We start from the raw sequence: 27,778 nt of genomic DNA, 5'->3' as shown, positions 1-27,778 counted from the left end.
ACATTAGGATTTTTTATTTAGGCAATTTGGGAGGCAAACCCCCATTAAGCATTTATGGGGGTAGTGGCATCCATACTGTTAAATACTTAAGCTATATTGCTGTCTGACACTATTTTTATCTTTCAGTTTTACGTGTATTTTGGCTACTTTACAATTTTGGCCGTATTGTACCTTGCGGCTGCCGCCTGGGTTATCATCAGATATAAGAAGGAGGAGCAAGTTGAAGATAATGAAGAGACCAAGCAACAAGCAACCAAGGCAGAGACAGACAAATCTACCACCGAGTCACATGCATGAATTCACTATGTGGCCGACTGTAGATGAACAATTCTCCAGTATTAGCACTTACTCAGCAGTGGTCTGTGCTGCGTGCAGGGCCACCGCACTTAGGAGGAAATCTGTAGGCATTATGTGACCTAGTTGTGCTAGTATGAAGGTACAAATTGTAAGCACATGCTGTGAGATCTCGACCTCTTGCACAATGACGGTACGAGAGCTGTGTATAAAAAAAGGCTGCTTTGAGTCCTGGAAGAAGAAAATGGTTTACTGAGACTATTGAGAGCGATTTGAGAAAAGGAATCTCAGGGATTTGGCGTTGCCGAAACTGATTTTTTTTTTATCTTGGACGACAGTGAATGAAGTTCTTCTATTAGCCTTAGAAACAGTTACTTCACTACTGGTCCCTTCAGGACTATGAATGACTCTTGAATCACTGGAATTTGACACTAAGAACATGAGTGAAAAACTAATTATTTAAGAAGCTGTGTTCTCATACACCTTTTCACTGTAGTAAACTGGTAAGTGTGAAAAGCCAAGAATTAGCCAGATCTCCTCTGGACTTACTCAGTAAATTTGGTTTGTAGAGAAGCTGTTATTTCCCATTATGTATAGTGTTAGGAATATAGATGGAATCACTCTATGGATGTAAAAGTGCACTTACAATTTTTATTATTGTTTGTATATACTGAGAATTGGTGAATGCGAATTTGGTAAAATGTGCTCTGAGCATTGGTTGCATCTCTGCTGTACCTTTTGGACCAAAATAAACTCAGTTTGCTCCATGACTATTTTTAGGATTTTTTGTTTCTCTAAAATCTAAAGGGAAACCATCACAGGGGTGTTATATACAGCCACTAAGATTTTGTTTTTCCCATGTATTATAGTCTCATAATATATGCTCCACCACCATTAGCTATGCATACTGTTATGTTCACTTAAAATGTACTTAAACTTTTATCCAAGTCAGAGAGACATGGGCTCTGGCTGCTGAGACCCCCACTGACCGTTAGAATATAGGGACAGAAACATTCAACTGAGCCCTTTGTCCCATTTGTTTCTGCTTGGTTGTCTTCAGAAACCTGAGTGCATGGAGTATGGATGCCAGGACAGTCTCTACAAGACTAAAGTTAAATTAAAGGGGTTATTCAGTTATTCTTGTCTCCAGTTCAGGTGCGGTTTGCAATTAAGCTCCATTCACTTCAGTGGAACAAAACCTGCACCCAAACTAGAGTTGTGCTGTCTATGGAAGAATGTGGCCAGGTTTTTCTTACGCTGGACACTCCTTTTAAAGTTTAGTTATGCGTCATCTTTAGTCAGCAGTCACAGGTATATATCAGAAGGATTCCTGACATCTCCAATTTTCTGCACACCATAAGATTCTTTCCCATAGGCCTACCTTGATTTGACCGCAGTTTCATCTATAAAATTTGCAAAGTAGCTCCTGCTCTTTTTGGTGCACTCAATTGGAGGCATAATTCTTGCTCAATTCGATTCCTTCAAGAGACTTTAAAGAGAACCTGTCACCCCCCGTGCCGGGGTGACAGGCTCCTGACCCCCCGCTACAGCCCCCTATACTCACCGGGTCCCGCTTCTGGATCCGGTCGGGTCACTGAGATCTCAGCCGCTGCAGCCCGGCGCGCGCGCTGAGAGATGAGTCCAACGCTCATAGAGAATGACAGAGTCCAGCGCTCCGTCATTCTCTTGAGCGTTGGACTCATCTCTCAGCGCGCGCGCCGGGCTGCAGCGGCTGAGATCTCCGTGACCCGACCGGATCAGGTAAGTATAGGGGGCTGTAGCGGGGGGTCGGGAGCCTGTCACCCCGGCACAGGGGGTGACAGGTTCCCTTTAAGCATGATGTTGGATGAAGGGTATATGCACACTGAGTAATTCTCACAGAAAACTCTGTGCGGAATCTGCCGCTTGCTCCCCCATGCTCACACTTGAAGTTCCGCTGTCACATACAGCCGTCCCTCAGCTGGCTCCATAGTATTCATTCTATGCTCAGTCAAATTCTGTCGTCCACCCAAAAAAATGATGTGTCAGTTCTTTGGGCGAACAGCGGAATCCGCCCAACTATAGAATGAAGACTATGAAGCCGGTGGAGAGGGAAGTGGGGTCGAACGGTAAATTACGCACAAAGTTTGATGCAAGAATTATTCAGTGTGCATATATCCTAATAGACGAACCAGAATTGCCTCCTAAAGTAGAGGTTACCCATACATCTCTGTAATGATGAGCAAAAACCCCAAAACAGCTAAGAGTGCTGCATTGCATGGCCTGGCCTGTAAGACTACTCTCACAGTTTGGCACTCTCCTAAAGCAGAAACCTTCATCAGATCTATTGCACACTACACTTACAGTTTAGGGCTATATTCACATGGAGTAAGACACTGGCCAGTGTCTGAGAAGATCATCCTGGGCAGTACTGCAGTACAGGCCGGATGATCTTTACTGCCGCTGAACTCTGATGCGGGCGCATCCGTGCGCGCCCTCATCCAAATTCCCCGCTGCACACAATAGAGCATGTGGCCGGAGCCGCACGCTCCATTGTGTGAACTGACAGGGTTTTCTGCGGCTGCTATTCAGTGAATAGCACATGCAGAAAACTGACATGTCAATTTCTTGCGGCACCGCCAGGGATCCCGCCCGGAGTGTATACTATGTGTATACACTCCGTCCGGGATTCCTTTAGAAGGCAGCACTATGTAAGTTCCTTAGTAATTATGAAACTTACGCAGTGGGAACATTGACTAGTACTTAGAGCGAGACATGTCCAATTGGCAATTAAGTATTTAATGGAGAATATAACAATGGAGCCCCACAATGACACTTCCAGGTTAGTGCTTGGGGTAAGACATGCCATTAAGCCAATCAGTTTGGTGCCGGACCGAGGCATCACAGCGGGAAGTGGGCCTATGTTATAGACAAGAGAAGCAAGTTTTGGCACCTCCCTCTGTTAGCGTGATTTTTAGAACTGAAACCATTAAAGGGATCATCTACCCCCAGTATATATTTTTTTTTTAACCACAGAACAGATTGGGAATGATAGAGATACTATGCATTTTGGGGTGGCTTTATCAGTGGCTAATTTGAAGTGTCTCAATAAAATATATTATTTAGGTTTTGTGTCAAAAGACTGGCAGCGTGTAGTTTGTGCGGTGCTGCTGCTTGTGGAAGATGTCCAGACAATTTAAATGCACTAAACGGTCCTAGAAACAGCAAGTGCTTGACATCTTGTGATTGATAACAAAAAAACCATGTGGTGGCTGCATCACAATGGCAAGTTTGGTATCTCGGCGATGACAGTGGGCCAAATGACCCGGCAATAGAACTGCTAACTGACCGGTGCCCTAATGACATGGTATCAGTGCAAACAACAACTCACTCGACCAAAGAGACAGCAGTGGACCTTGTACACCTGGCAAAAGGTTGCCTGGAGTGATAAGTCTTGTTTCCTGCTGAAACATGGATGTCTGCATCTGGTGGAAACAGAACAAAGCTGTATCCTGTGGGTGCACCACTGAGGCCATTGGTGATGGTCATGGTCTGGGGAGCGTATTTCTGGCATGGCTTAGAACTGTTGTTCATCCCACCACAATCCTTGAATGGTAAATGCTATAGAAACTTCTCATACCCCTTATCATCAGGAATCATTCCTGCCATCTTTCAACAGGACAATACTCAGTTTTATCACAATTGGAACACTAAGAAATATATGAAGAAACTCATTGAATATGTAACAAACTACATCATAACCACATACTTTTCTACAAAAACTGCATGTAGTTTTTGACTGCAACACAACCACAAAAGAAATGTACTGCTTCTGCACTGAGAGACCCTTCCTTAAAGGGATCATGAAACCGGCACAGCTCAATATGATGCAGAACACCAACTTGTCAGCACATGTCCATGGGACACCTGTGGTTTTTCCACGTTTATGGACGTACTATTAATCTTGTGTTTTAATTCCTGTTTCTAAGCTTCAGCTTAGAAACCAACCCTTCCATGAGGTCAAGTATCAAAGGCTGAAGCGGCACAAGCACCAAGGTTTGCAGAAAAGATTTTTGCAAGTTGATGGAAATTCAAGTGCTAAACCTTTAGAAGTTATACTGAAAGTGACTCTGTACCCACAATCTGCCCTCCCCAAACCGCTTGTACCTTCGGCTAGCTGCTTTTAATCTGTCCTGGGGTCCATTTGGCGGGTGATGCAGTTATTGTGCTAAAAAAAACTACTTTTAAACTTGCAGCCCTGTGTCAAATTGGCGTGGCCTATAGTACACATGCCCTAGGATTACGACACCTCTCCGTCCCTCCTCATTATTAGGAATGCCCCTGGAACATTTTCTCCTATTCCTCTCCTGTGTGACCACTGCATATGGACTTGATCCTTAAGGTACCTGTGCAGTGTTCTGACAGGTGATGAATAGGAAAAATGGTTAGGGGGGGGGGGGGGGAGGAGGGACGGATGGGCGTCGCAATCCTAGGACACACCAATTTGACACAGGGCTGCAAGTTTAAAAGTTGTTTCTTAGGACAATAACTGCATCACCTGCCGAACAAACCCCAGGACAGATCTTAGATTAAAAGCAGCTATCCGAAGGTACAAGCGGTTTGGGGAGGGGGAGGGGGGGGGCAGATTGTGAGTACAGAGTCGCTTGAAAGTCAATTACTAGTAGCTTTTAGCCACTTGCACAATCCTTTATTATAGAGCCTTAAAATTAGACTATTGTAGATGCTTGTATTTGCCGTTGGTGTTTCAAACAGGAGAGCACAAGCTGGTACTATAAATCGCCAGCAATGGTCGATTACAGGGTCAGGGTAGAGTTCCAGATCAACGAGGCTCACGGCGCGATTAGATTTTTTTTTTTTTTTCCCCTTCATCTCTGGCAGCGATTAAAGTATTCTTTTATGAAGGGGTCACTCCTTCACTTCAATGATCTGTACCTTTTGTCCTCACACAAAAATATTGATATTTATATTTCACTGAAATTGTCTGTTGAGCCCTGTTTACTCATTTTGCTCACCTTTCCCCCAAGTCTCTTCCCTTCAACATATGTACGAATAAAAAATACACACGATATTAGTCCTAGGAAGTATTTATAGAAATGAATATCCACAGGTTTGATTTTTTTCTTTTAAAATACAAAGATTACGGTAGACAACTTCCATCTGTTTCCTGTCTTAAAATATTCTAAAAGCATTTAAAAAAATAGAGATTTTTTAGCACCTTTTAGACACATGAGGATTTCATATACTCACTGGTGACTTTGCTGTACCATACACCCGGGTCTATTCCCAGCTGCACAAGGTTGCCTGTAATATGTACACAAGTGAGAATGAAGTGCCAACCAGCAGACGTCAGGCCTTCCAGTGCACTGCTTTGTTTTTTTTTTTCTAGATCATATATACAGCTAACCATATAGGCCATAAACCATGCAAAGTACCTTGTTTTCTACATTAAAATAGCACAAAAGATGGTCCATAAGCCCTGTAGGTCCGGTACGTTAGTCACCATTGTGTGTTCTAGGCTGTAGCCGGTCCCCCCAAGGAGGTTGGTACTGCAGGAGGTTTATATGGTTATATAGTAATATTCATGGCGCTGTCAGACTGGCTTGCAGTGGCTTTAGCTGTACACTGTGTACACCTACCATAGTGTAGCCGGGAACTCTCAGGGATGCATGGACTTATAGTTTCTCCTTCCATTTGTCTCATCCAAACAAGTAAACGTGTATAACTAGATATAAAACAAATATAACTAAAATACATCCTGGATTAAAAATTACAACGGTCCCAAGTAGTAAAACATGCCCTCAACAGACCGGGCAGATCAAGTATAGAGCAGCCTCAATCCAGGGAGTACAGTGTTTACTGGGCATCTGCCACCCTAAAGACCAACGTCATGAAGATTAACAGGAGTGATTCAGTAGGTTGACAGATGCTAGATAAGCACCGTAGCTCCAAAACATTCAGGTTGTCCTATTGTTTTTAAGAGTACTCTAATAAATATAGTGGTAGTCACCAGGTATTTGTCATAGAACTAGGAAACAGACCTTCACAAGAGAGATTAATGCAGACGTATGTGTGTGTCTGTAACTAAAAGTGGTTAAATATTACAGAATAAAATAGAGACTATTCCAAATCTGATGCAAAGATCTCGGGCAGCCATAAACTTTGCATCTGGTGCAACTGTTTTACTATCATAGGCTAGCTTCCTCTTAGGACAGTCTGGTTGCAAAGAACCCTGTGTCCTGGGGAAGACTGGATTTTCAATAGGAGTTGGCACAACTAGAATCAATATGATCTCAGTTGGATTTTCAAATTTTTTTTTTTTTTTTTTTTGGAATCGCAGTCTCTTTCACAATGTAAAACTAAAAGTGTGTGTGTTGAGCTGCAGCATGGAATAGCTCAACCAGTGTATCCAAGTGATGTGGCCCCATAGGAATGGGACAGTAACACTGCACATTAGTGTTCAGAGAAGAGCAGCTTCCGACTCTTTGGTCTCTGGATGCAGGAAGGAATCTCGGGAAGTCCATGTGCAGCCCCTGCCAGGATAGGCACCACTTTGGCTGTTAAATGTGCTCTTATTTCTGGCCGGTGGACGTGAAGCTGTTTTCAATGCACAGGACAATAAAGTTCTTGTTGCAGCTCTGAGAACGCTGCTCTAGGAGTTTCCCGCTCGATAGAGATGAAGCTTGACCTGTAACTACACTCTCATCTGTACGCCAGGTCTCGCAGTAGCTCTCAGTTAGCCGACGACCTTTGGAGTCTGACCCGTGCCAGACCATCTTCTGTGGCCTAAAAGGTAGATATCAATTCATTGCATTAGATGTGATACTTCTGGCACTTACAGCAATGAAAAACCTGCAAACAGAAAACTAAAAATCTAATTGAGTCTATTAAACTACAATGTTATGGAAGCCCTCCAAGTCAAATGTTGTTGCTTCTAATACTTAAAGGGGTTATCCAGTATTAAAAAGAAAATACAAAAGTTGCTTTGTTGCATTTTATGATATTAAATCTGTTCTGATGAAGTGAATGGAGTTGAGTTGTAATACAACACACAACCTAAGAACATAAGTGGCGCTGTTAAGGGGGGAAAAAAAAGCTATGGTTATCTTCAGCTTGATCATAGACTTCTATAAGTTCTAGAAAAGATGGTGACCCATTAAGAACACAGAAACACATGTATTTAACAGGGGGTCACATGACCCAACTAAAGGAAAGGCTTTCAGGAATTTTCAGATACAAAGAAGCAATCAAATGAAATTATTCTGGATAAACTATAACTAGCTGACTAGGTACATAATGATTAAAAAAAAATTAGGAGTGCTCCTTTTATTGGAGTAGTCTTATTTTTGGAGGTAACTGTGGCAATGTAGATGGTTATGCACAATTTTGAGAATATATTTGTGGAGTTCCGCTGCATCTTTGGATATCTATCTATCTATCTATCTATCTAGTAGGGCTTCTTATATATTGTGTCTGTAAATAGATAAAAATTCTGGCAATACTTTCCTATTCAAATATGTAAATGTATTGTAGCTTGACCTACCAAGCAGAATCTGTTGCAACGTCCCGTCCATCAAATGAATAGATTCGAGCCCCAGGCTTCATCTGTCCCTCAGAACCAGAAAATAGTGATTCCCAGCTGTCAGACAGTGTTTCATCCTGGAACAGTCACACGACATATAAATTGGAAGTCAGATCTCAATAATAAAAATATGTGTAAAGATTGAGGAGAAGGTAGAACAATATAACCATTGATGTCAGTTATTGGTCAAATCTAGGTCTTTGTTACTTATTGGAATCAATATAATAGAGGGCAAGTGTAAGAAAAGAAATCTGAGATCTCTGATCAAACGCCGCACTCACCCTAATGTTAACAATGGGCACGGAGTGTCTGTCAGCTTTACGGACTATGCTGTACAGGTCCTGCAGCCGTGATGACAGGAACGCACGGAAGGTCCCATGAAGTCCAGATTTACGTGCTTGCTCAAAGCACATGAAGTCAACCCCGCGGATGGAACGCATGCTGCCAGTTAGAGGGGCATTCAGTGCCACAAGATGTAACTGCAATGGAGGGAAAAAAGATATGTAAGACTCTATCCAGAAACACACCACCAATACATATCTCCCTGTATAACTGCTCTACTCACCGCTGCCTGGAACTCTTGATGTGTGTGGACTGGAGCAGCGTTTCTCTCTGGCTCTGCGGGTCGGGGGAAGACTTGGGGTGGTGGCTGTGGCGGACGTGGAGGGTCAGGATTTTTTGGAGGCTGGGGCTGAGGAATATTCTCATCTGTAGACTGATAATAGCCCGAGTCTCTGTTTCCAGGATAGTGGATGATAGGTGGCTGTTCCACAGCAACTTCATTGCCCTGCAGAGAAGAAGGACTTATTTCAATGACTAGTTACTGAGACTGTAATACAAAGGTGCAATTATAAGGCCAGGCCTGAAGGTGGGGGCCTCACTTCAGCCTCAATGGAGGAGGCCAGTAACATCCTGATAAGCTGGGTTCACCCTAGCATAATGAAGTGCATTTTTGCTTTTGTACTAAGGCCATAAGTCCAGGTGGCGACCTAATGACCCAAATGGACGACAATTGGGCGAGGACTTGCACCCGTATTACACTACTGTTAACTACACATCCGGATATTCTGTCCGCAATTGCTGATCACATTTACTAGTGTCAAATAAGCTGCACAAAATATTTGCACCATACAAACAAACATGAATACAGCTTAAACACCCTGTAATGTCCTCAGGTGCTGCTCATACCTAATTTTTATGGTAAATTTTACAAAGTGCTTCTCTAGCCATAGTCTTTTCATGCTACAGAACTATTAGAGAAGAATGACCCATATGACACTCACCACCTCACTGCTGTCATAAATGGCCGCATTCAGCTATTTTATACAACAAATTGGGGTAAATTAACACAATAAATTTGAAATAAAATGTCATTATGCTTGGAATTCATCTGAGGGGGGGGGGGGTGATATTACATATATTGCCCAATTTAGTTTGCAGGCAAATATTGTTTTGCACAATGCAACACATTTGGCATGATTATAACACACAACAGTGACCATAGACATGCGGTGTGTATATACTCCTGACATATCACAGTTTCTGATTATATAAGGGGTCATCTTGGGTAAGCACTTTAGCAGTAAACAGTTTACTTAAAAACATGATATTGGTAACAGCATCTTTCAGGTGTGCATTATACTGTATATTGGATGACATCCCCTATTATTAAACAGCCTTGTTTTCCACATTTTTTTGTTCTGTTTTAAGTTATTTTTACACATCGTTCAAGTTGTTTGAATCCCTGTATTTTATAAGTTCAATATTTAATGGGGTATTCCCATCTCAACTAACAGTTATACTTGTAGGACTCGTCAAGTCAATTATTTTTGAAAATACAATCATTTAGCAAACTTGTCTCCTTCTCCTGATATGCTGCTCCTTACCTCCTATTTGTTAGGTTACCGACCACCACTCTGCTCCAACAACAGTGGTCTGGTTGGTGTATATATGGATATAATTTAGATGTATATATACTGTATAATTTATATATATATATATATATATATATATATATATATATATACATACATACATACATCAGCCAGACTACTGCTTTATAGATCAGAGCAGTGGTCAGTAACCTAGAAAATGATCTGTCAACAATGGGAGGGAGGGAAATTTGCTAAATGAATGTATCTGCAAATATATTTATTTGACAAGTCATAGAAGTATAACTATATGAGCTAATTAAAATGTGCCCAGTGTCTGCTTTCAGGAAAAAAAAAATAATAATATAGATAAGTATCTACTTTGCAAATGTGCAAACAGAAGTTCAAAAACCCCTAACAGAGAAAGGGTTAATCCACTTACCTGGCCATTGCCATTCAATGCTGTGTAGTCTCCAAGCTGTGGAAACACAAATTACAGTCAGCAAGGTTACTAAAGAAAAAGAATGCATAAGCCCGTCCTAGCTTCAAGGAAGTAAATAAAAGGGATGTGAGAAGTTCTGTGCCGAGGTTTTTTTCTATACCTCTTATCAATGGTTTAATGGCTCTATATACAGCCCTGCTCTATGTTAATGTCTGTAACACAGCTGTTCAGTAAAATAAAGTCCAACCAATTAGCTTTTTCTTGTATTGCATAAAAAAATAATTATTTCTGAATGTTTAAAATGTTTATAACTTACAAGAATTTTCCGGAATCCGTTCCTCACTCGCACATACAGTTCTGATTGGTCCAGCACCAGTACAATGGTCCCTTCCTGTAAAGTCTGTCCCAGGTGAAGCATAGTCTGATATGTATGCAGGACTGTAGCCTGAAAAAAAGTAAGATTACGCTGAAAACAGTAACCAACACTATGTCTTGCACTTGCAAATCTAGTTTTATTCTCTATGTATCTTGTCTTTATATAAGAATCTTTATGTTTAATACTCACTGTAGAATATCCTGATGACCCTCCTGGAGGTCCGGGTGGCCCTGGAGGTCCTGGTGGTCCCGGAATGCTTAGAGCTAAAAATAAAATTAAAACCAATGAGCTTGCCATTGTTGAAAATTTGTATACATAAAGGGGGAGATTTATCAAGCCAGGTGTAAAGTGAAACTGGCTCTGTTGCCCCTAGCAACCAATCAGATTCGACTTCTCATTCCTCACAGACTCTGGAAAATGAAAGGTGGAATCTGATTGGTTGCTAGGGGCGACTGAGCCAGTTTCACTTTACACCATGTTTGATAAATATCCCCCTAAGGCCCGGTTCCCACTGAGCAAAACTAGCGGAACTAGTTAGCCTCCCGCTCATAATGGGAGTCTATGGGAGGCGCGCGCTCCTGCTCTCCCCGCGCTGAAGAATGAACATGTTCATTCTTCAGCGCAGACAGAGCAGGAGCGTGCGCCTCCCATAGACTCCCATTATGAGCGGGAGGCTAACGGCTTTCCGTGGAGGACAATTCCGCTAGTTTTGCTCAGTGGGAACGGGGCCTTAGTGCATAATCAATAGTAACAATGCAAACTAATGATAAATCAAGCATAGAGTACTTTACAAAAATCTAATCCATGCTGGTTAACTTGACAAAGTTGGATCATTCTACTAACCTGGTCTGTTGGGTCCAGGATATGACTGAGGTCCAGGAGGTCCTGGTGGTCCAGGAGGCCCAGGTGATCCCTGTCTTCCTTCATATCCCACGCCAGCAGGTCCTGGAGGACCACGTGGACCCGGAGGACCTTGAACACTGTCTCCTTTAGCTCCCTGAAAATGCAGATATGATTTATATATGAACAATGCTACTTACACATTCAGATAAGTGAAGTAAATATCAGATATCTACCTAATTATTATATTGTTCACTTACCGGCAAGCCTGGGTACCCAGGATTACCTGGAGGACCTGGGATTCCTTGGCCATGTCCACCACCGGGTTCTCCTTTCTCTCCTTTTGCAATCTAAAACCAGAAAAAAATGTCAATGAGATCAAAAATGTACTTTTATTCACTTTTCCCTATAATAAGTGCCGTTAATTAAACCCTTATTTATTTTGAACTCAATTGTCAATATATGTATTGTAAATCGACATAATGGGACACCAACACAAGCTTTTAAGGACATCCTATTCTAAACCCATAGGCATTAATATGGAGTTGGTCTGCCTATTGCACATATAAGTTTCCACTCTTCTAGGAAAAGAATAAGTTATTCCAGCTCATGCTGACTACTCAAGGGACTATAATACTATACAAAAGGACTACAATACTATAATATGAGAGAGTGGGGTAGAAAATATAAAAAATACCAAATGAAAATCTGACTTTCCATTTATGCTCATGCATATAATTGCTCTCACAAAAATTTCTATCATACCTGTATTGGATTTGAAGTGATGTATGAATTACGTGGACATATTGTTTTAGGTTATGTTCACACAACCATTTTCTATGGCCGTATTTGATACTCAAAATAATGGCCATTGTTTTGAGTAAACAATGACCGTGATTTAGCATGTTCCAATGGCCGTCACTTTAATCACGGCCTTTGGAATATTATTCTAGTTTAAAGTCAAATATGGCCTGTTTGGGTGTGAATTTAATTAAAAGATCCATTGATTTTAATACAAAGGACAGTGAAAAGATGTGTGAACAACCTAATGACACAAACATTTTATACTTTGTGTGAATTGGCAGCTGTTGTTTCCATTAACTTTAATGCAAATCATTGAAGAAAAAAAACAATGGCAAGAGTGAACATGGCCTTATATATGAGAAAAATGTTGGACAAAGCTACCAATATGATGGGAATCAGATGGGATATAAATGTTTTGAGGCTCCCCAGATATGTAATGTTAGGGGAAAGAACGGACCATGGTGAATGTCAACATTCTGATCCCTTATTCTCCTGGGATCTATTATCTCCTTCTTCCTATTGATATAACTTTGCAGCGGTCATCCTTCTGCCTTACAGCTATTGGTCATTCTTGAAGGAGAAGTCTGGCAAATTATAAAAGCTGGCAGCCGACAGGGGGGAAATTGATAAAACGTATTAGCTTGCCTCTTCCTGTGCCCACGGTGAGCGGCAGGATCAGCCTCGAGGCCCCCGCCAAGCTCTGGGATCTTTGGAGCTGATATGTTACAACCCAGCTGATGGACTGGCCAGTCAGTGGCTGGACTGGTGGACAGTTACTGATAGGCTGAGTGGCCAGTCCATCAACAGAGACAGGCTTACCCCCCGGGGGGTCCCTCAGCCAGTCCCGCTGCTCATCGTGGGGAGAGGTAAGTTAGGACTTTAAATTAGTTCCCCCCCTGCCCCTGCTGGATGCCAGCTTTTATAAATCACGGGAATTCTCCTTTAAAATAAAATAAAATTACATCTGATTATTATACTCCTCCCAATAAAAACACTTACCCGACTTGTGAGGTCCCTTAGATCATATGGGAAATTTCCTAAATTAGAGAAAAATCAGTTTAATACACGTTTTATAATCTTCCATGATTTTATAGTTGTTTATGTTGGCTCAATATCCCATTCAGTCATCATAAAAATACTATAACCGGTAGAAGTAAAAATACTATTCCCGGTAGGACACTTGAAGCCCTGGAGCTTCTGCCAATACACATAGACATTGGGAGTGATGGAATCATATAGAAATGAATTTATTTACAATTAATCATGATGGTAATTTATAAGGTATCTGACCTCATGGATGAGTACCAGTTATAGAGGCCGTATAAAGACATATTTTTTGACAAGTTGTACCTTTTCAGGATATTATCAATTTTACCATATAATATATTCATTTGTATTTAATCCTTGTATTATTATCCTGCAGGTCAGTACTAATACAGTATTACTTTTAAAAAAAAAAACATGTTTTTAACCCTTGTAACATTTTTTTCTTGGCTTTGGCTGTCCAGGCATGATGGGAATTGTAGTTTTGCAACAGCAGCAGTCTATATATAGCTGTGTAGCCATTGACAAGCCATCATATGACTAAATCAGAGAGCAGAGGGTGCCACCACCCTGTTCTTAGCCTGTAGAGATGCTACTGCTACTGACCACAGTTAGATGGTAAAAAAGCCAGGACCGATGTTATTTCTGATACCAGCCACTCTAGGTGGGTGACAGGTGTAATAAGCAATAAACAGCTGGCATCTGCCTTGTAAGGAACATTCCTATTTCTTGAGCCTATTCCATACAACCTTTCCGGCTTTTGTGTAAGGGGGTTAAAGGGGAACTCAAGCTATTTTTTTTTCCTTTTAAATCAACTGGTGTCAGAAAGTTATATAGATGTGTAAATTACTTCAATTTTAAAAACGTCAAGTGTACCAGTACTTGTCAGATGCTGTATGTCCTGCAGGAAGTGGAGTTTTCTTTTCAGTCTGACACGGTGCTCTCTGCTGCCACCTCTGTCCATGACAGGAACTGTCCAAACCAGTAGCAAATCCCCATAGAAAAGCTCTCCTGCTCTGGATGGTTCCTGACACAGAGAGGTGGCAGCAGAGAGCACTTTTTCAGCCTGGAAAGAATACACCACTTCCTGCGGGACATACAGCAGCTGATAAGTACTGGAAGGCTTGAGATTTTTAAATAGAAATAAAGTACAAATCTATAGAACTTTCTGGCACCAGATGATTTGAAAGGAAAACATTTAGCCCCTTTATTTACAGCCTGCTATGTTTAATTTATTTAAATGCTATAATTTAAGTTTACTACATCTACCACTAGGGAGAGTATAATACAATAATAAAATGGTAACCAGTAAAGCCTCTGTGCCTGGTGATAACACGTAGCTCCTGCTAAATTTTTTTAAGGCTTTTATTCTGACCACTATTTTTAAATAATTTCACATGATCACATTGCTTCTTACCTGGTGGGCCAGGAGGGCCAACGTCTCCCTGATCACCTTTTGGTCCTGGAAATCCTCTCTCTCCTTTCTGACCTAAAATGATATAATCACATTGGCAATATGAGAAGCCGCCAAACGGCAACAGATTCTTTTACAGCTCACACCACATCCTTCTATTTCAATGCCTCCCCCATATTGTCTGACAAAAGCTCATTTATCTAGAAAGAACTACGTTACAGCCCTCAGGTTACTTTACCTGGATACCCTTGTGGCCCAACAGATCCATGTTCACCGTATACCTGAAAGACAGCAGATAGTATATAAGAAACAATGGCCTAAAAAGTATAGTTTATGAAAAGACAATTGTTAAAAATTGTGTTGTGGTTTGGCACCATAGAAAGGTATTAAAGGGGAAATAATTTTATAGAATTTTATAAAATAGGAATTTACTGGAGCTTGAGTCTAACTTGCTCTTCATGAATATATAAGTTAATGTTACTTACTGGGTTCCCTGGAGGACCAGGTGGGCCAGGAGGTCCTGGTGGTCCCTATAAATAGTAGAAAACACTGTCATATAATAATCCTCCTTAGACATGAACATATAAATGAATTAAGACCTGAGAGATTGCTAATATTCCTTTTTACCATAGTCAGCACATAGACTAGGCCACCACCTTTTTATAGTGTTCTTTTTTGGGCCAGGTGGAGTTTAACGTTGTGGTCAGTAGGGATGAGCGAACATTCCGATATTCAGTTTGGATCCAGAACATGAACATTAAGAAAAAAAAAAATGATCGTGATCGGTTCGTGTTGGCCGAACATTCACGAACAAATAACCAACGTAGAGTAGAAGCGTATGTTTCGGTCTACACACATACGTACAGATTAGCAGACACAAAGTGTAAATTACGTCGTTGCGTACAGATTGTGTACTTTTCGGTCTAGAACTACGCACATGCGTAAAGATTATCAGATGCAAAGCGTAAATTACGCAGTTGCATACGTTCGCAAGTTTAAATAAGTACAAAAATGATCGTTATAACCATTCTGATCATCGATCAAATTGTTCGTGATCGGCAAACACAAACAATTAGCTTGTATGAACATTTACGAACATGTTCGCTCATCACTAGTGGTCAGTAGGGAGGGGGCAATCCATGTGGGCCCCTGTGACAAGAGCATGAGATGCCAATTAGCTTTGATGGCAGCCAGGGGCCTAATGAATGTCTCCAGTTCTGCCACCTTTGTACTCCTATTCGGCACCATCAGATGCCAAGAGGCGGCTTCCAGCGTATTGTAGAAGTATTACAGAAGTAAACAAACAATGGTGTGATGGGTATAAAAATACATTTAAATGAAATCTAAAAAATATAGTTATAGAGTTATGGTGAGAAATCCTCACAGAACCAGTGATATTGTAAAACTCACCCTCACTCCATAACCAGTAGGGTCTGCGGGTTCACCTTTCTCTCCTTTAAGTCCATTCATACCAGGACGACCCTGTGTAGAAAAAGTTAAATTTTATTAATATATATTATTCTTCTGTGTCAAATGAAGGTGTAAGGACGGCTCAAAAATAAAGGATTGAAGTAAATGTTAATGTTTCCAAGATTGAATATTAAGGCTCTGTTCACTTATGCCACTGAAAATCATTTCCATGTGTCTGCATGGAGGTGTCCCTACAGCAAGCACATGGCTTGGAAATAGGGCCTAAAGCCAGAAGTGAGATAGCTACAGAAACAGTAAGACGACAATGGAGCGGTCTATGTATATTTAATGGTATCAGAGAAGGACACAGGTCATGCAGTTAGATAGAAAAATAAAGGTCCAAGAGATAAAATGGGAAAAAGAAAAGGTGTTTCTAAGGAAACATGGACATTTTACAAAAGAATAAACTTACAGCTCTTCCTGGGAATCCAATTTCACCTTTCTGTCCTGGTGGGCCCTATGACAATATATTGATATATTAGGGTATATCACACGGTCATACCTCCGTTCTCGAAATAAATCTTTTCTGGAAGGCTGTTCCGGAACTGAGCAGTTTGAGAACCGAGCAGTGTTTTTCCATAGGAAACCATGGAAATGCATTTAATTGGTTTTTACACTCCATTGGTCATGTGAAGACAACCTGGCCCACAGAGTGTAAAGAGTTAAGTAGTGATGCAGTAGCATCACCGTATGCCTAAAGGATGTAAGCAGTAAGTAACAGGGCATTGCACACTGCTCCTTACTGCAGAAGTGGGGAATCCCTGCTACAAACAGGGTTTCCCAGTCTAGAGCAGAAATCTTCTGCTCTGGAGGGAGCCCTGTCTGTACTACTGCTGCCGATTCAGTTTGCCTCTTAACACCCTAGGAGGAGCAGAACACCAACATGATGGGTGTTGTGCTCCTCTTTTGAAAGGATTCACTCATTTTTCTAGCTCCTGTCTGTGCCAGGACCCAGGAAGAGTAAATTCTCTTCAAAGAGAAGCACAACACCCACCATTTTGGTGTTCTGCTCCTCCTAGGAGGTTAAGAGATGATTCTGTGCACAGCATCACAACTTAACCCCTGACTGGCTGGCAAACTGAGCCAACTTAGCAGCAGCAGCAGTACAGACAGGGCTCCCTCCAGAGCATAAGTTTTCTGCTTCTGGACGGGAAGCCCTGTTTAGAGGAGCAGGGAATAATAAAGAGATTCTCGTATCTTAATAGTGGTACCCAAACACCTCTGATAACTGTTGTTCAATCGGCAGTTATTTTCCATAGTTTTCTTTGGATAACAAGCAAAGTTCAAGTACAGAACAAAACTGTGGGAAATTGTGGTTTGAGTACCAGTTGTTCGAACACTGAGATACCACGGTATTATAGCACTAGTGTGCAGGTTATCAGCTTCATACAGCATCACACTTACTGCAGGTCCGAAAGGTCCAACAGGGCCTCTTGGTCCAATGTCTCCCTTAAATATAGAAAATCAGTGACATTAGTTATATTAAAATAAAAGATCTGAAATAATTCACAAGGCAACAGAACCATACACCCAATGCTTTCTTGTCACCCATCCTCTTTCTATGACCATATAAGATGCAAAGGTATTTAGCATTTAGAACCAAGGATGAAGCCAACCTGAGCTGGACCTCCCCCTTCCAGTGACTACATAGCACCTGCACAGGTTCTCTCTATGGTAAGTAGACACATGTTTCTGTCTTGTTACTAAATGACTTATCTTGCTCCCTTGTCTTAACCACAAGTCCAGAAACATTTTGGATCTTCCCAGCTACCTGTGCCATGTTCTTACCTTCTCTCCTCTGTAACCTCCACCAAGCAGGGTGCCATCAGGTCCCACAATTACTCCAGCCTCCCCCTTCTCTCCCTAGGAAAAAAAGAAACAGAAGACTCCATTATGTTACATTTGCAATAAACAGACCTGGGTGAACGCCTGTGATGTTCAATGCAGTCAAAAGGGTTATAGGGGACCCTATTGAATTCTAATCCACTGACTTCTAAAGGGACAGCTTTCTGGATATGCTCTGTGACTTCACCAGACAATAGACCATCTTCTGATGGTCACAACACATTTTCTTTAAGGAAAATTATGTTTTTTTTTCTGTAGTTTTTGGTGTCTCTCACCTTACTTCCAGGCAGTCCTGGGTAACCCTGATCTCCTTTTTCACCTCTGAATCCTCTGGGTCCCTAAAAGGCAAACTATATGTTGTAGTCAAAGACATATTAATGGATGAAACATTAGAAAAAAAACCTACATGATGTTCGACTTACCAAGCCTCTACTGTCTCTATCCTGTAAAAAGATGAATGAAAGAGAAACACTTTGTTGTCATTTTTCACTCAGTAATCTCTACATTATAGACTTAGACTTGTGCAAGATGGTTTGTTTCTTACCTCTCCACCATCTATTCCTCCAACATCCTGAAATGAAGAATGACATCAGATTACAAATAAAAACATACAAGTATAAAGGACTGCATATAAAGGATTACAGTGTAGTAACCAAACCACCCTACCCTATCGCTGGATCTGTAAATTATTTGACCAGGAGGTCCAGGTGGTCCAGGAATACCAATTCCATCACGTCCAGGTTCTCCCTGTAAACAGAATTACATGTTATATGCACATCTTTTAGGCACCATTGTCACATAGAAATAGGAAATTTGTCATAATAGTAATAGTAGATTAATGGTGTGTTCACACCTACAGGATCTGCAGCTGATTTTCTGCAGCAGATTTCATTTAAATAACTGAACACAGCATCAAATCTGCTGCAGATCTGCTGCAGATCCTGTAGGTGTGAACGCACCCTAAAGGAGTTTTCCCAATAAAATAGAGTGATGAGCTATCCACAGCTCAATTGAGCGTTGGGGTGTAGAAACCTGTGCACCTGTGCAGATCAGCTGTTGGGTGCCCACACTGCACAGTGAACAAGGAGGAAGTAGTTTGTTAGTGGTGATTACCTGTAACTGCCCCATTCAAGTACATAGAAGCTCAGCTGCAGGTTGCCACCACTACACAGTCGCTAGAGACAAATTCTGCTCACTGAGTAGTGTCAGCGCAGAACAGTACCCTGCGTAGTGTTGGGTGTCAGTACCCTACCAATCAGTGACTGATCGGTGGGTGATTGATTACTCATTAGTCTATTTGGCCCGGGAAACTTCTTTACTGCATTATAATTTGTAAAATCTACTCTCTCTCTCTGTCACACAGCCTTCAGATCAAGTGTGGAGAGTCACAACTCCATGCGGTTACTAAAGCATATGGACAATGCTTAAATATTTATTAGGTAATGGTTTGTCATACCCATCAGCCATACTTACCCGCTCTCCTTTATCACCTTTTTCTCCCCTTGGACCCTGCAGTAAAAGTGGAAGCTTGTTAGTTGGAGAAAGAAGAATATGGGACCAACATTTAGGGGGAGGAAATACATACAGAGTCCTGACATGGCTTACCATTATATACATACATCACAAATTTAGAATATGTGTGAATGTAATGTCCTGTACTCACCTCAGGACCAGGGAATCCATCCAATCCAGGCCTTCCATCCAAACCTGGAATTCCACGATCTCCCTAAGAATAACAAGAGAGATGTGAAGTAACAGCAATGGCCTTATTTTTATTACGTAATTTTCCATGCCAGGTAGAAGACATTAGTTATTCATCTTAATCTATTTTGGCCACAATACAGATATTGCAGATATTGATGAATAGCGAATACTAGTTTAAGTGGTGCTACGGGTGGGAGGGCTCATTTTGTTATGGCCGGGGAGGGGGTGGATGAGAGCAAAGACATCCACTTACCTCCCCGGTTCCAGAGCGGGGTCCAGAATTACTCTGTTCTGGTCTGCGGTGCCCGGGCGCTTCCTTGTTGCGGTTTAAGATGTGACGTTTATAGCCCAATCAGCCATTCAGAGGCAGAGGCGGGATCTGGGGGGGGGGGGTGTTGTTAAATGGCTGAGTGAGCTGGAAACGTCACGTCACAGACCAGGGAGTGGCCGAGCACCGCAGAGCATCGCGGACCCAGCGGTAGAACCGAGAAAGTAAGTGGACATTGTTGCCTTCGGCCACCATCTCCCCGGCCATAGCGAAAAAAGCCCTCCCACCTAGAGTACCCCTTTAAATACTATGTCAATAGTGAGAATTTCCTTGACATTCATTAACTTTTGAAAGGTTTCTCAACAGTGGCTCCTTCCCATCTGGTCTATGCACTTTTGACACACATACATTATAAATATCAGCTAATCTTGGTGGCCTTTTTGGAGTTTTAGTACTCAGGGTACATTATCCTCGTCTTAAAATTTGACTGATATGAAAACTGAATGGAAGAAAGGTTTTCTATAACAGTCTGATTGTAATTAATTTTTACCTTAAATCCTGGGATTCCGGGGTTCCCTACATCTCCCTGGAAAAAAAAAGAAAAAGTTGTCATACAGACGTAGAGCTAAGTCACGTATCACCCCTGAAGGCTCTACACTACACATAACACGATAAATTTGTTTATAGTGTTTCATCGTAATTCATCCTCAGTCAGATTTCCACAGGGTTCTGGTTAGGAGTAACCTCAAAGACAGAAAAATCTTTAGGGTATGTTCACATGTGGAAAAATAAAAAAAAATTAAGAATTGACCCTGGTAGTTCTGCATTGGTTCTGCAATGTGACACACTGAAGATCCACACTAGCCCCCTTGTACATCAGAATACATGTGAGCCCTATTACATGACATGAATATTGGTCAAGCAGGCTGATATCATCCTGTGTAGGGATCGGCTTATGAAGGAGCAAATGCATATTTTCAGCCTATTTCAAGACTGAACGATCTACATGCCATGTAATAGGGCTTTTTCAGAGAAAAAAAAACACAAAAAACCATCTTTAAATGATTACATGGAACTTGTGCTAAGATGCTATGTAACATGATTACATTAATTGTTCTGGGCCATTACCCCTTCTGCTACAGATTATATCCTGCCAAGCAAGTGACATCACCTCCTGTCTTAGAAACCATAGAGCCTCATCTCAATAACCATTCTGGTTCCATGTGCTCTAAATATATTTATACAAGGTGGTTCGCAGTCCTGGCCATGTTGGGTGAATGCCTACATTAAAGACCACTTTGAATGCACATTCTGAGAAAAAAAGTTGGAATGTGTTTTATTTTTTTGGTTCTGAAATTAGTGCTTCAGTGCAGTACATAGGCAAAGCTTACACAGTATCCTGATCTATAGTGATCTTAAGCAGGGGCGGATTAACTTTACCATAGGCCCCGGGCTGTTTACCCAGCCTGGGCCCCCCACCCCACTGTAACTATGGAAGCACTAGCCTGGCGTTCATAGTACAGGACAGATAATGTCATGATGTCCTGATTTGTGCAAAATTGCCATAAAAAAACTGTGATTTATTGCAAATCATGGCGGAAGTGTAGCCAGGAGACAGTACACCACTGAAAGTATAAGTCTTTTTGGGTGGTCATGGGCCCCCCAGGAGCTCAGGGCTCCGGGCTGCCGCCCAGAACGCCCCTACTGTAATCCACTACTGATCCTAAGGCCTTATTCACATGTTCATAATTCTGTCTGCAATTGTGGACAGAACAAAGGACCAATGTTATTCAATGGCCCAGTACACACGTATCTGTGCCACAAAAGAAAAGGACATGCAACAAGAATCCAAATTTGCGGCAAAGATTGTTTTGTTTAATATAGTGCCAATGTAGTGCTCTGTGAAGTACGGAGCACTACTGATGCACATAAATGAAATGTCATAATTATTCAGACTGTCAAAAAAAAATAAAAATAAATAAAAATATTTGAATTAATTATATTCACCTTAGGCGATCATGGTATGCACCTCCCACAGCATTTATTTACTGGCTTTACTAGTGCTGAGCCCGTTGCTATTTCTACATTGCTATTGGCCGGACATCTGTGTACACAGGGAGATGTGCGGCTGATAAAATATGATTTCTAGGGCTGCACAAAAGATACGATCAGTGCGCACTTGTCGACTCATCGCTAACACTTTTACATGAGCTGATTATCGGCTAAATAAATGTTTAAAAAGAGCCCTATGGCCAGTTATGACATCAATGTCAAACATGTTTAAAACTATTACCCACTCAAACCCCCCATACGCTAAAAAAAAGAAAATATAGACATCTGACCTTTGCCCCTGGAATTCCTGGCATGACCTGATAAAAGAACAAAATGGTTAATACAATAAAATACTTAGAATATGGGACATATAATACTACTAAGGCCCTCATTACATGGGGCGATGTGGAAAGCAAGTGAGGAGAAGCGAGTAAGAGCCAGGGGGGTGCAAGGAGGGGGGGAGGGGGCTGCCCGGGCAATCGTTAGGGCAGCCCATAGGAGGCAGCGATGGTCTGCTGCCGCCGCCGTCAGCACAGAACAGTGTGTCAGACTGAAAATAAAACAACATTTCCTTCAGGACATGCAGCAGCTGATAAATATGGAAAGACTTGAGGTTTTTTTTAATAGAAGTAAATTACAAATCTATATATCTTTCTGGCACCAGTTGATTCGAAAGAAAAAGATTTTCGCTGGACAAGACAACCCCTTTAACTGTTTCCTTTTTGGTTGTACATAATGCAGGACTACCCTCATGTATATTGCCTGCTATAAAAAGCAAGACTGGCCCATACAGCACAGAAATCCTTATGTGGATAAATAAGCTAACATCATAGACCCACCTCTGCTGCTGGCTCGGTCTCCCTTGCTAGCTCTGCACATGCAGCTCCCTCCCCTTTTACTAGTACCCTGACCTACTGTATGCTGCCTCAGCTCATATAGCTGCTTTTTATTTAGAGGAATAAGCAGCGGGACACCCGGCAAATCAGCTTCCTAACAAAGAGATTGACAACCTACCTACAAACATTTATACCCTTGTTTTGAAATATACTAAAAATTGTATAAACATAATTACCGCCAATGTTTAAGTGATAAATGCACCAAGAATTATACTGCTGCTTTTTTTTACCTGTTGACCTGTTCCACGACCACCAAAACCATATCCAGAACCTTCCATGTCGTCCTGGAAAAAGAAGCAAATGTGTTTAAAAGAATTTATGGACTGCAAACGAACACGTTTTATACATTTTAACTTTATTTGCTTTTATTCTTCCATTAATTTTATCCCTCCAAAAACATCAATCCCCCAAATATAATATGATTAACTGTGGCCTCAATGTGTCAACCTGGAGTTATGATAAAAACGTGGTCATACACGTTCAATGACTGACTACTGGATGATCTGTCAGTTATCTCTCCCTTCCGGACACCCGTCCTCATCATACACAGGAACGTTTAGCACAGTTGAGCCTTCCAGTGTTCTTATACCGACTGGTGAACCAGCCATGACCGGCAGGTACAGCTGACGAAAGCATTGGGTGTATGGGGACCTTTAGTCATACTAATACATTATAAGCGGACGTGAGCTGCCTTGAGACGTCATGCCTTAGACTAGAAAGCGGCAGTGGGGCAGGAGAACAGGACGGTGCGATCCGGAACCCGTCGCTGGAACTCCCCAGCCATACGGTAAAAAGCAACCCCAATTTTTCACTTCTATATATGTGATGAAACAATTTTCACCTACATTTTTTAAAAATTTTTACTTACAAATCCAACGGCTACTCCACGGCCAGGTGGACCAGGAGGCCCAGGGGGTCCAGGTAAACCACGTGGTCCAATCGGTCCAGGAAGTCCTGCTAAGCCAGTTTCTCCAGCAGATCCTGGAACACCAGGTTCCCCAGCACTTCCCTATAGAAGAGCAAATATTGTAAAAATAAATAAAATAAAATTAGGTTTTCAACCGTAGAAACATCTAAAGTAGGATTCACATCTCTGACGTCTATAGTAGGAATATAATGCTACAACTGTAGGTTGTCTAGGTATCCATAATATAAAGCCAGAGGCATGCTCTTATATTGTATGATTGACTATGAGGGCTTTTTTACATGCAACCATCAAGGATATACAAAACATATTCCAAAGTATGTGAACCAATAGTGGGAGTAGGCTCCCGGTTTATATATTCATGTATACTTCTGTGTATACATGTGTACTTCTTCAGTTGTTTTCTTATACTATAATATCAATATATCTTATATGTAAATGTTATTTTTTATTTTTTTTAAAGAAGATTCTGCAGAACCACGATCTGATGTTTCATAGAATTTCTAATCGTTGCAGCTTTATGTTTCCTACGAGTGGACAGAAAAATTTGTGCTTCTTCTTTGCTCTGCCTTCCTTAGGCCAGTTTCACATGGGTGTATTAAGGACACAGTTCAAGTCATCAGATCTGTGGTCAGGCTGGTCACAGCCTATAAACAGCCTATGTTCAGGGATATATACTGGCATACAGGCAGAACACTGTGCTCTGACCAATGCTGGATCAATTGAGTTCAGTTGTCTGAATGCAGTCTACTAGTGACCACATTCGTCCCATTTCTAGGGGGTATATTGCAATGTAGGCACATGCCTGGGGTACTAAAAAATCTCATAGCCTGTGGTTATTAAAGGAAAAAATAACCCACTACAATTTGGTTATAGCTGGATCACATGCATGCATATCAATATATTGTTTTCCTCTTTGTCCTCAGGCAACACAGCGGGTATATGTGTGCTTCCTTCAGACTCGAGGAAAGTAAAATTACAGGTAAGACAAATTTTCTCTTTCCTTTTCGTCCTCACACAGCACACGTATAACAGCTGTGCTGCCTTCGGACTCGAGGAAAGTAAAATTACAGATAAAACAAATTTACTCTATATAAGTTTTGGTAATGTTTATAATATATGTATTTATTCTATACTGTTAATATATTGTTGTGATCAGTAAATTACTTGCTCTTCCAGCTGGTAAAACTTGTTAGAGTTCAATCTGAAAACATCCGGGCAATGATGGGAACACCCTTGGTATTTACCAGTCGAATTATGCTGGAAGTTATTTGAACAATGCTTTTTTCTATTTCCTCTTTTTTTATAGGTTTTTATTACACATTTGATGCAAAGATAGATCACACATTGGAAATGATCTTTTCATGCTGTAAAATGTAATTTAGTACTTGTTGCACAATACACACTTGAATCCCTGACAGACACCAACAATGTATTGCACAGCAACTCATACAACACCACAAACTATGTATCTGTCCATGCCATGCCTGGATGAATATAGGGGCCGAAAAAAACCAATACAGAGGATCTGTCAGCTTTCTTATCACACACTAATATTCCTTATACCAGAGCTGAAGCAACTTTCTTTGACCTCAGTTATTTTTTCTGGAAACGTATAACAAACTAAAACTTGACATTACTTTTCCCTTGGTCTATAGGGTGTGTACATAGTCTCAGCGTAAGAGCGTTAAGGGAGACACCCTAATGACAATGATAATGGTAACACCCAGTTGTCAGTTTAGTCATACGTTCCTAGTAAGTATGATGGTAGCTTTCACAGCATGCTGGTAGAGCCAAGCACTGAACCATAATACACATGCTGCCTGACGCTTGTTACCTGGATTACTGGCTCAAGGGAAAAACGAGAGAGAATCTCCCTCAGATAGGAGGGGATTGGAGACAATGTGCTCTGTGAGACATTGGAAATAATTTCCAGAAAATAAAATATCAACTTATGGTCTGAAAATGATACCAAAACAGAAGTATAATTAATCAACTTACTTTTGGTCCAGGAGCTCCCGGAAGCCCAATTTCACCATCTAAACCCTGGATGGGTACAAGAGAAACAGAGAATGAATAAAGGACTGAATGATAGACAATGCAAGCACAATCCAGAACTCTAGGCTGTGTTTCTATTGAACAGATGCATTGGCAAGAATGCACAGTAGACTTAATAAAGAAATGGCTCTTTTCTAATAGAACTTATTAAACGTTTGGGTTCCTCCGATCTCAAGCGCTCATTATTTGACTTCCAGTGGATGGAAAAGTTGGATGCAGCCCAATGGAATCCTGGAAAACATGGATACAGCCATAGGCCATAGGTTTTATGTGTGTTTTCCTGGCAGCCCTAGTCTAACTTTCTCCAGCCACCGGGAGTCAAATGCTGAACATACTGAATGTTCACTCATCACTTATCCCTGAGGATTTGTTCTGTTTAGTAATAAGGTCTCTAGCAATCTACAGAAGAGGACAGAGCAGGTATAATGGAAACTGAATATGCTGAATCACCAACCAGGCATAGAATTCCAGCAATATGACAATAGTTATTAGCTAATGCACTTGTTCTTCTGAGTATTGTCTTTCATCTTTGCATTAATTCCCCTCCTAATTTCCTCACCTATGTTTTACTATTAGTCTTACAGGTCAGGGAGCCATCAGGATAATAAATCCCTATATTAAAAACTTACCCTCTCGCCAGCAAGTCCTGGAGTCCCCGGGATTCCATCTTTTCCAGGGAGTCCCTATATCATACACAATAAATAGATGAGATTGAGAACATGCAGCTATTGGATTTTAATTATCAATGAAAATTGAAATGGAAAGCAGATCATTTCATTATGTGTTCTAGAACACTGAGGTTACTTTAGCTCATATTCAAGATCGTCATCAAGTATAATGCAGTCTATCCCATCACCCTATCACCAATTGCTTGTATCAATCTAGGAGATAATTCTAATTTTAACAACCAAGTATTCATGTATAGAAATCACCGGCACTACTCTCAGCTGGTGGCTTTTCCAATGGACGTGTATCAGATACTATGGACTATGCTCAGTCGTGTGTGGGGTGCTCCTCAATAATAAGCAGATGAATAATCCAAACATGTAGAAAAAGAAAGCTGAGGGCACTCACCCATCTGGTGCAACGACTTCTTTTATTCATAACATTTGTGGATAAAAGTCCGTACAAACATTAGGACACGCGGGCAGACGCCATACACCTTAACAGCGCCGACATGATGGCCATTTCGCGCGCATGCGCGCTTCTACGGATGACGTCTCTCCAGCAGGTCGCAGGTAAAATACCTGGAATGACGTACTGGTAAGAGGCGTTACAAACATGATTAAAAAACCTTTTTTATAAAAACAAACATTTCTCGCTGTACTTTACAAAGAGGGACCTATATAAACATATTTAACTCTATCTTGTCATTTAAACCGCACTTTCCTTGTGCTCCTGTAGTTAGTATATAACGTGCTTCTGTTTTAAGTAGCTGTGTGTTTGTATCTTGTCCTATTTGTGGTGTGATTCTCTTTAGACCTGTGAATGTTAGGCAATTAGTATCTCCGTTATGTTTAGTGTGAACATGCTCTATTATTCTGGTAGTTGTTTTTTTATTTTTTATGGCATATACATGTTCGTAAAACCTGCGGTTAAGAGGCCGCAGAGTTTTACCGATGTAAAACATGCCACATATACATATAATAGCGTAAACTACACTCTTTGTTTTACAACATATGAATTCATTTATATTATATCTGACACCACCCAGAGTTACATGCTTTATAACTTTTGCTTGTGCGCAAAAAGCGCAGTTTCCGCATTTAAACATGCCTTTGGGTGCCGTAGATCCCAGCCACATTGTATTTTCTTTGTTGCTAAATTTACTGTGCACTAATAAATCTTTTAGGTTTTTACACCTTTTAAACGCTATTGTGGTATAGGGGTTACCCT

At 41.1% G+C, this 27,778-nt stretch overlaps 2 protein-coding genes across 8 annotated transcripts in view; one reads left to right on the top strand and one right to left on the bottom strand.

Moving 5' to 3' along the window:
- SLC19A1 (solute carrier family 19 member 1) overlaps nucleotides 1-1,064 on the top strand; it is a 64,651-nt gene extending 63,587 nt beyond the window's left edge. For all 6 annotated transcript variants that reach the window (XM_069983071.1, XM_069983073.1, XM_069983072.1 and 3 more), the window contains one exon: nucleotides 127-1,064. In XM_069983071.1, coding sequence (XP_069839172.1) covers nucleotides 127-297 — 171 coding nt within the window. In that variant the 3' untranslated portion in view covers nucleotides 298-1,064. The remainder of the gene's footprint in view (nucleotides 1-126) is intronic.
- Nucleotides 1,065-5,362: 4,298 nt separating this feature from the next.
- COL18A1 (collagen type XVIII alpha 1 chain) overlaps nucleotides 5,363-27,778 on the bottom strand; it is a 121,554-nt gene continuing 99,138 nt past the window's right edge. For both annotated transcript variants that reach the window (XM_069983068.1, XM_069983066.1), the window contains 29 exons: nucleotides 26,512-26,565; nucleotides 25,826-25,870; nucleotides 23,768-23,908; nucleotides 23,130-23,183; nucleotides 22,294-22,320; nucleotides 20,502-20,537; nucleotides 19,643-19,705; nucleotides 19,453-19,488; nucleotides 18,646-18,726; nucleotides 18,524-18,550; nucleotides 18,402-18,422; nucleotides 18,255-18,317; nucleotides 17,923-17,997; nucleotides 17,539-17,583; nucleotides 16,547-16,591; nucleotides 16,075-16,146; nucleotides 15,150-15,194; nucleotides 14,903-14,945; nucleotides 14,668-14,739; nucleotides 13,206-13,243; nucleotides 11,663-11,752; nucleotides 11,406-11,559; nucleotides 10,752-10,825; nucleotides 10,503-10,631; nucleotides 10,187-10,222; nucleotides 8,439-8,660; nucleotides 8,155-8,352; nucleotides 7,835-7,950; nucleotides 5,363-7,077 (listed from right to left, as the gene is read on the bottom strand). In XM_069983068.1, coding sequence (XP_069839169.1) covers nucleotides 6,864-7,077; nucleotides 7,835-7,950; nucleotides 8,155-8,352; nucleotides 8,439-8,660; nucleotides 10,187-10,222; nucleotides 10,503-10,631; nucleotides 10,752-10,825; nucleotides 11,406-11,559; nucleotides 11,663-11,752; nucleotides 13,206-13,243; nucleotides 14,668-14,739; nucleotides 14,903-14,945; nucleotides 15,150-15,194; nucleotides 16,075-16,146; nucleotides 16,547-16,591; nucleotides 17,539-17,583; nucleotides 17,923-17,997; nucleotides 18,255-18,317; nucleotides 18,402-18,422; nucleotides 18,524-18,550; nucleotides 18,646-18,726; nucleotides 19,453-19,488; nucleotides 19,643-19,705; nucleotides 20,502-20,537; nucleotides 22,294-22,320; nucleotides 23,130-23,183; nucleotides 23,768-23,908; nucleotides 25,826-25,870; nucleotides 26,512-26,565 — 2,316 coding nt within the window. In that variant the 3' untranslated portion in view covers nucleotides 5,363-6,863. The remainder of the gene's footprint in view (nucleotides 7,078-7,834; nucleotides 7,951-8,154; nucleotides 8,353-8,438; nucleotides 8,661-10,186; nucleotides 10,223-10,502; nucleotides 10,632-10,751; nucleotides 10,826-11,405; nucleotides 11,560-11,662; nucleotides 11,753-13,205; nucleotides 13,244-14,667; nucleotides 14,740-14,902; nucleotides 14,946-15,149; nucleotides 15,195-16,074; nucleotides 16,147-16,546; nucleotides 16,592-17,538; nucleotides 17,584-17,922; nucleotides 17,998-18,254; nucleotides 18,318-18,401; nucleotides 18,423-18,523; nucleotides 18,551-18,645; nucleotides 18,727-19,452; nucleotides 19,489-19,642; nucleotides 19,706-20,501; nucleotides 20,538-22,293; nucleotides 22,321-23,129; nucleotides 23,184-23,767; nucleotides 23,909-25,825; nucleotides 25,871-26,511; nucleotides 26,566-27,778) is intronic.

Source organism: Dendropsophus ebraccatus, chromosome 9, assembly GCF_027789765.1.
Source record: "Dendropsophus ebraccatus isolate aDenEbr1 chromosome 9, aDenEbr1.pat, whole genome shotgun sequence".
Classification (NCBI taxonomy): Eukaryota; Metazoa; Chordata; class Amphibia; order Anura; family Hylidae; genus Dendropsophus; species Dendropsophus ebraccatus.
The sequence above is the reverse complement of the archived record's forward strand: the minus strand, read 5'-3'. Positions and strand labels throughout refer to the sequence as shown.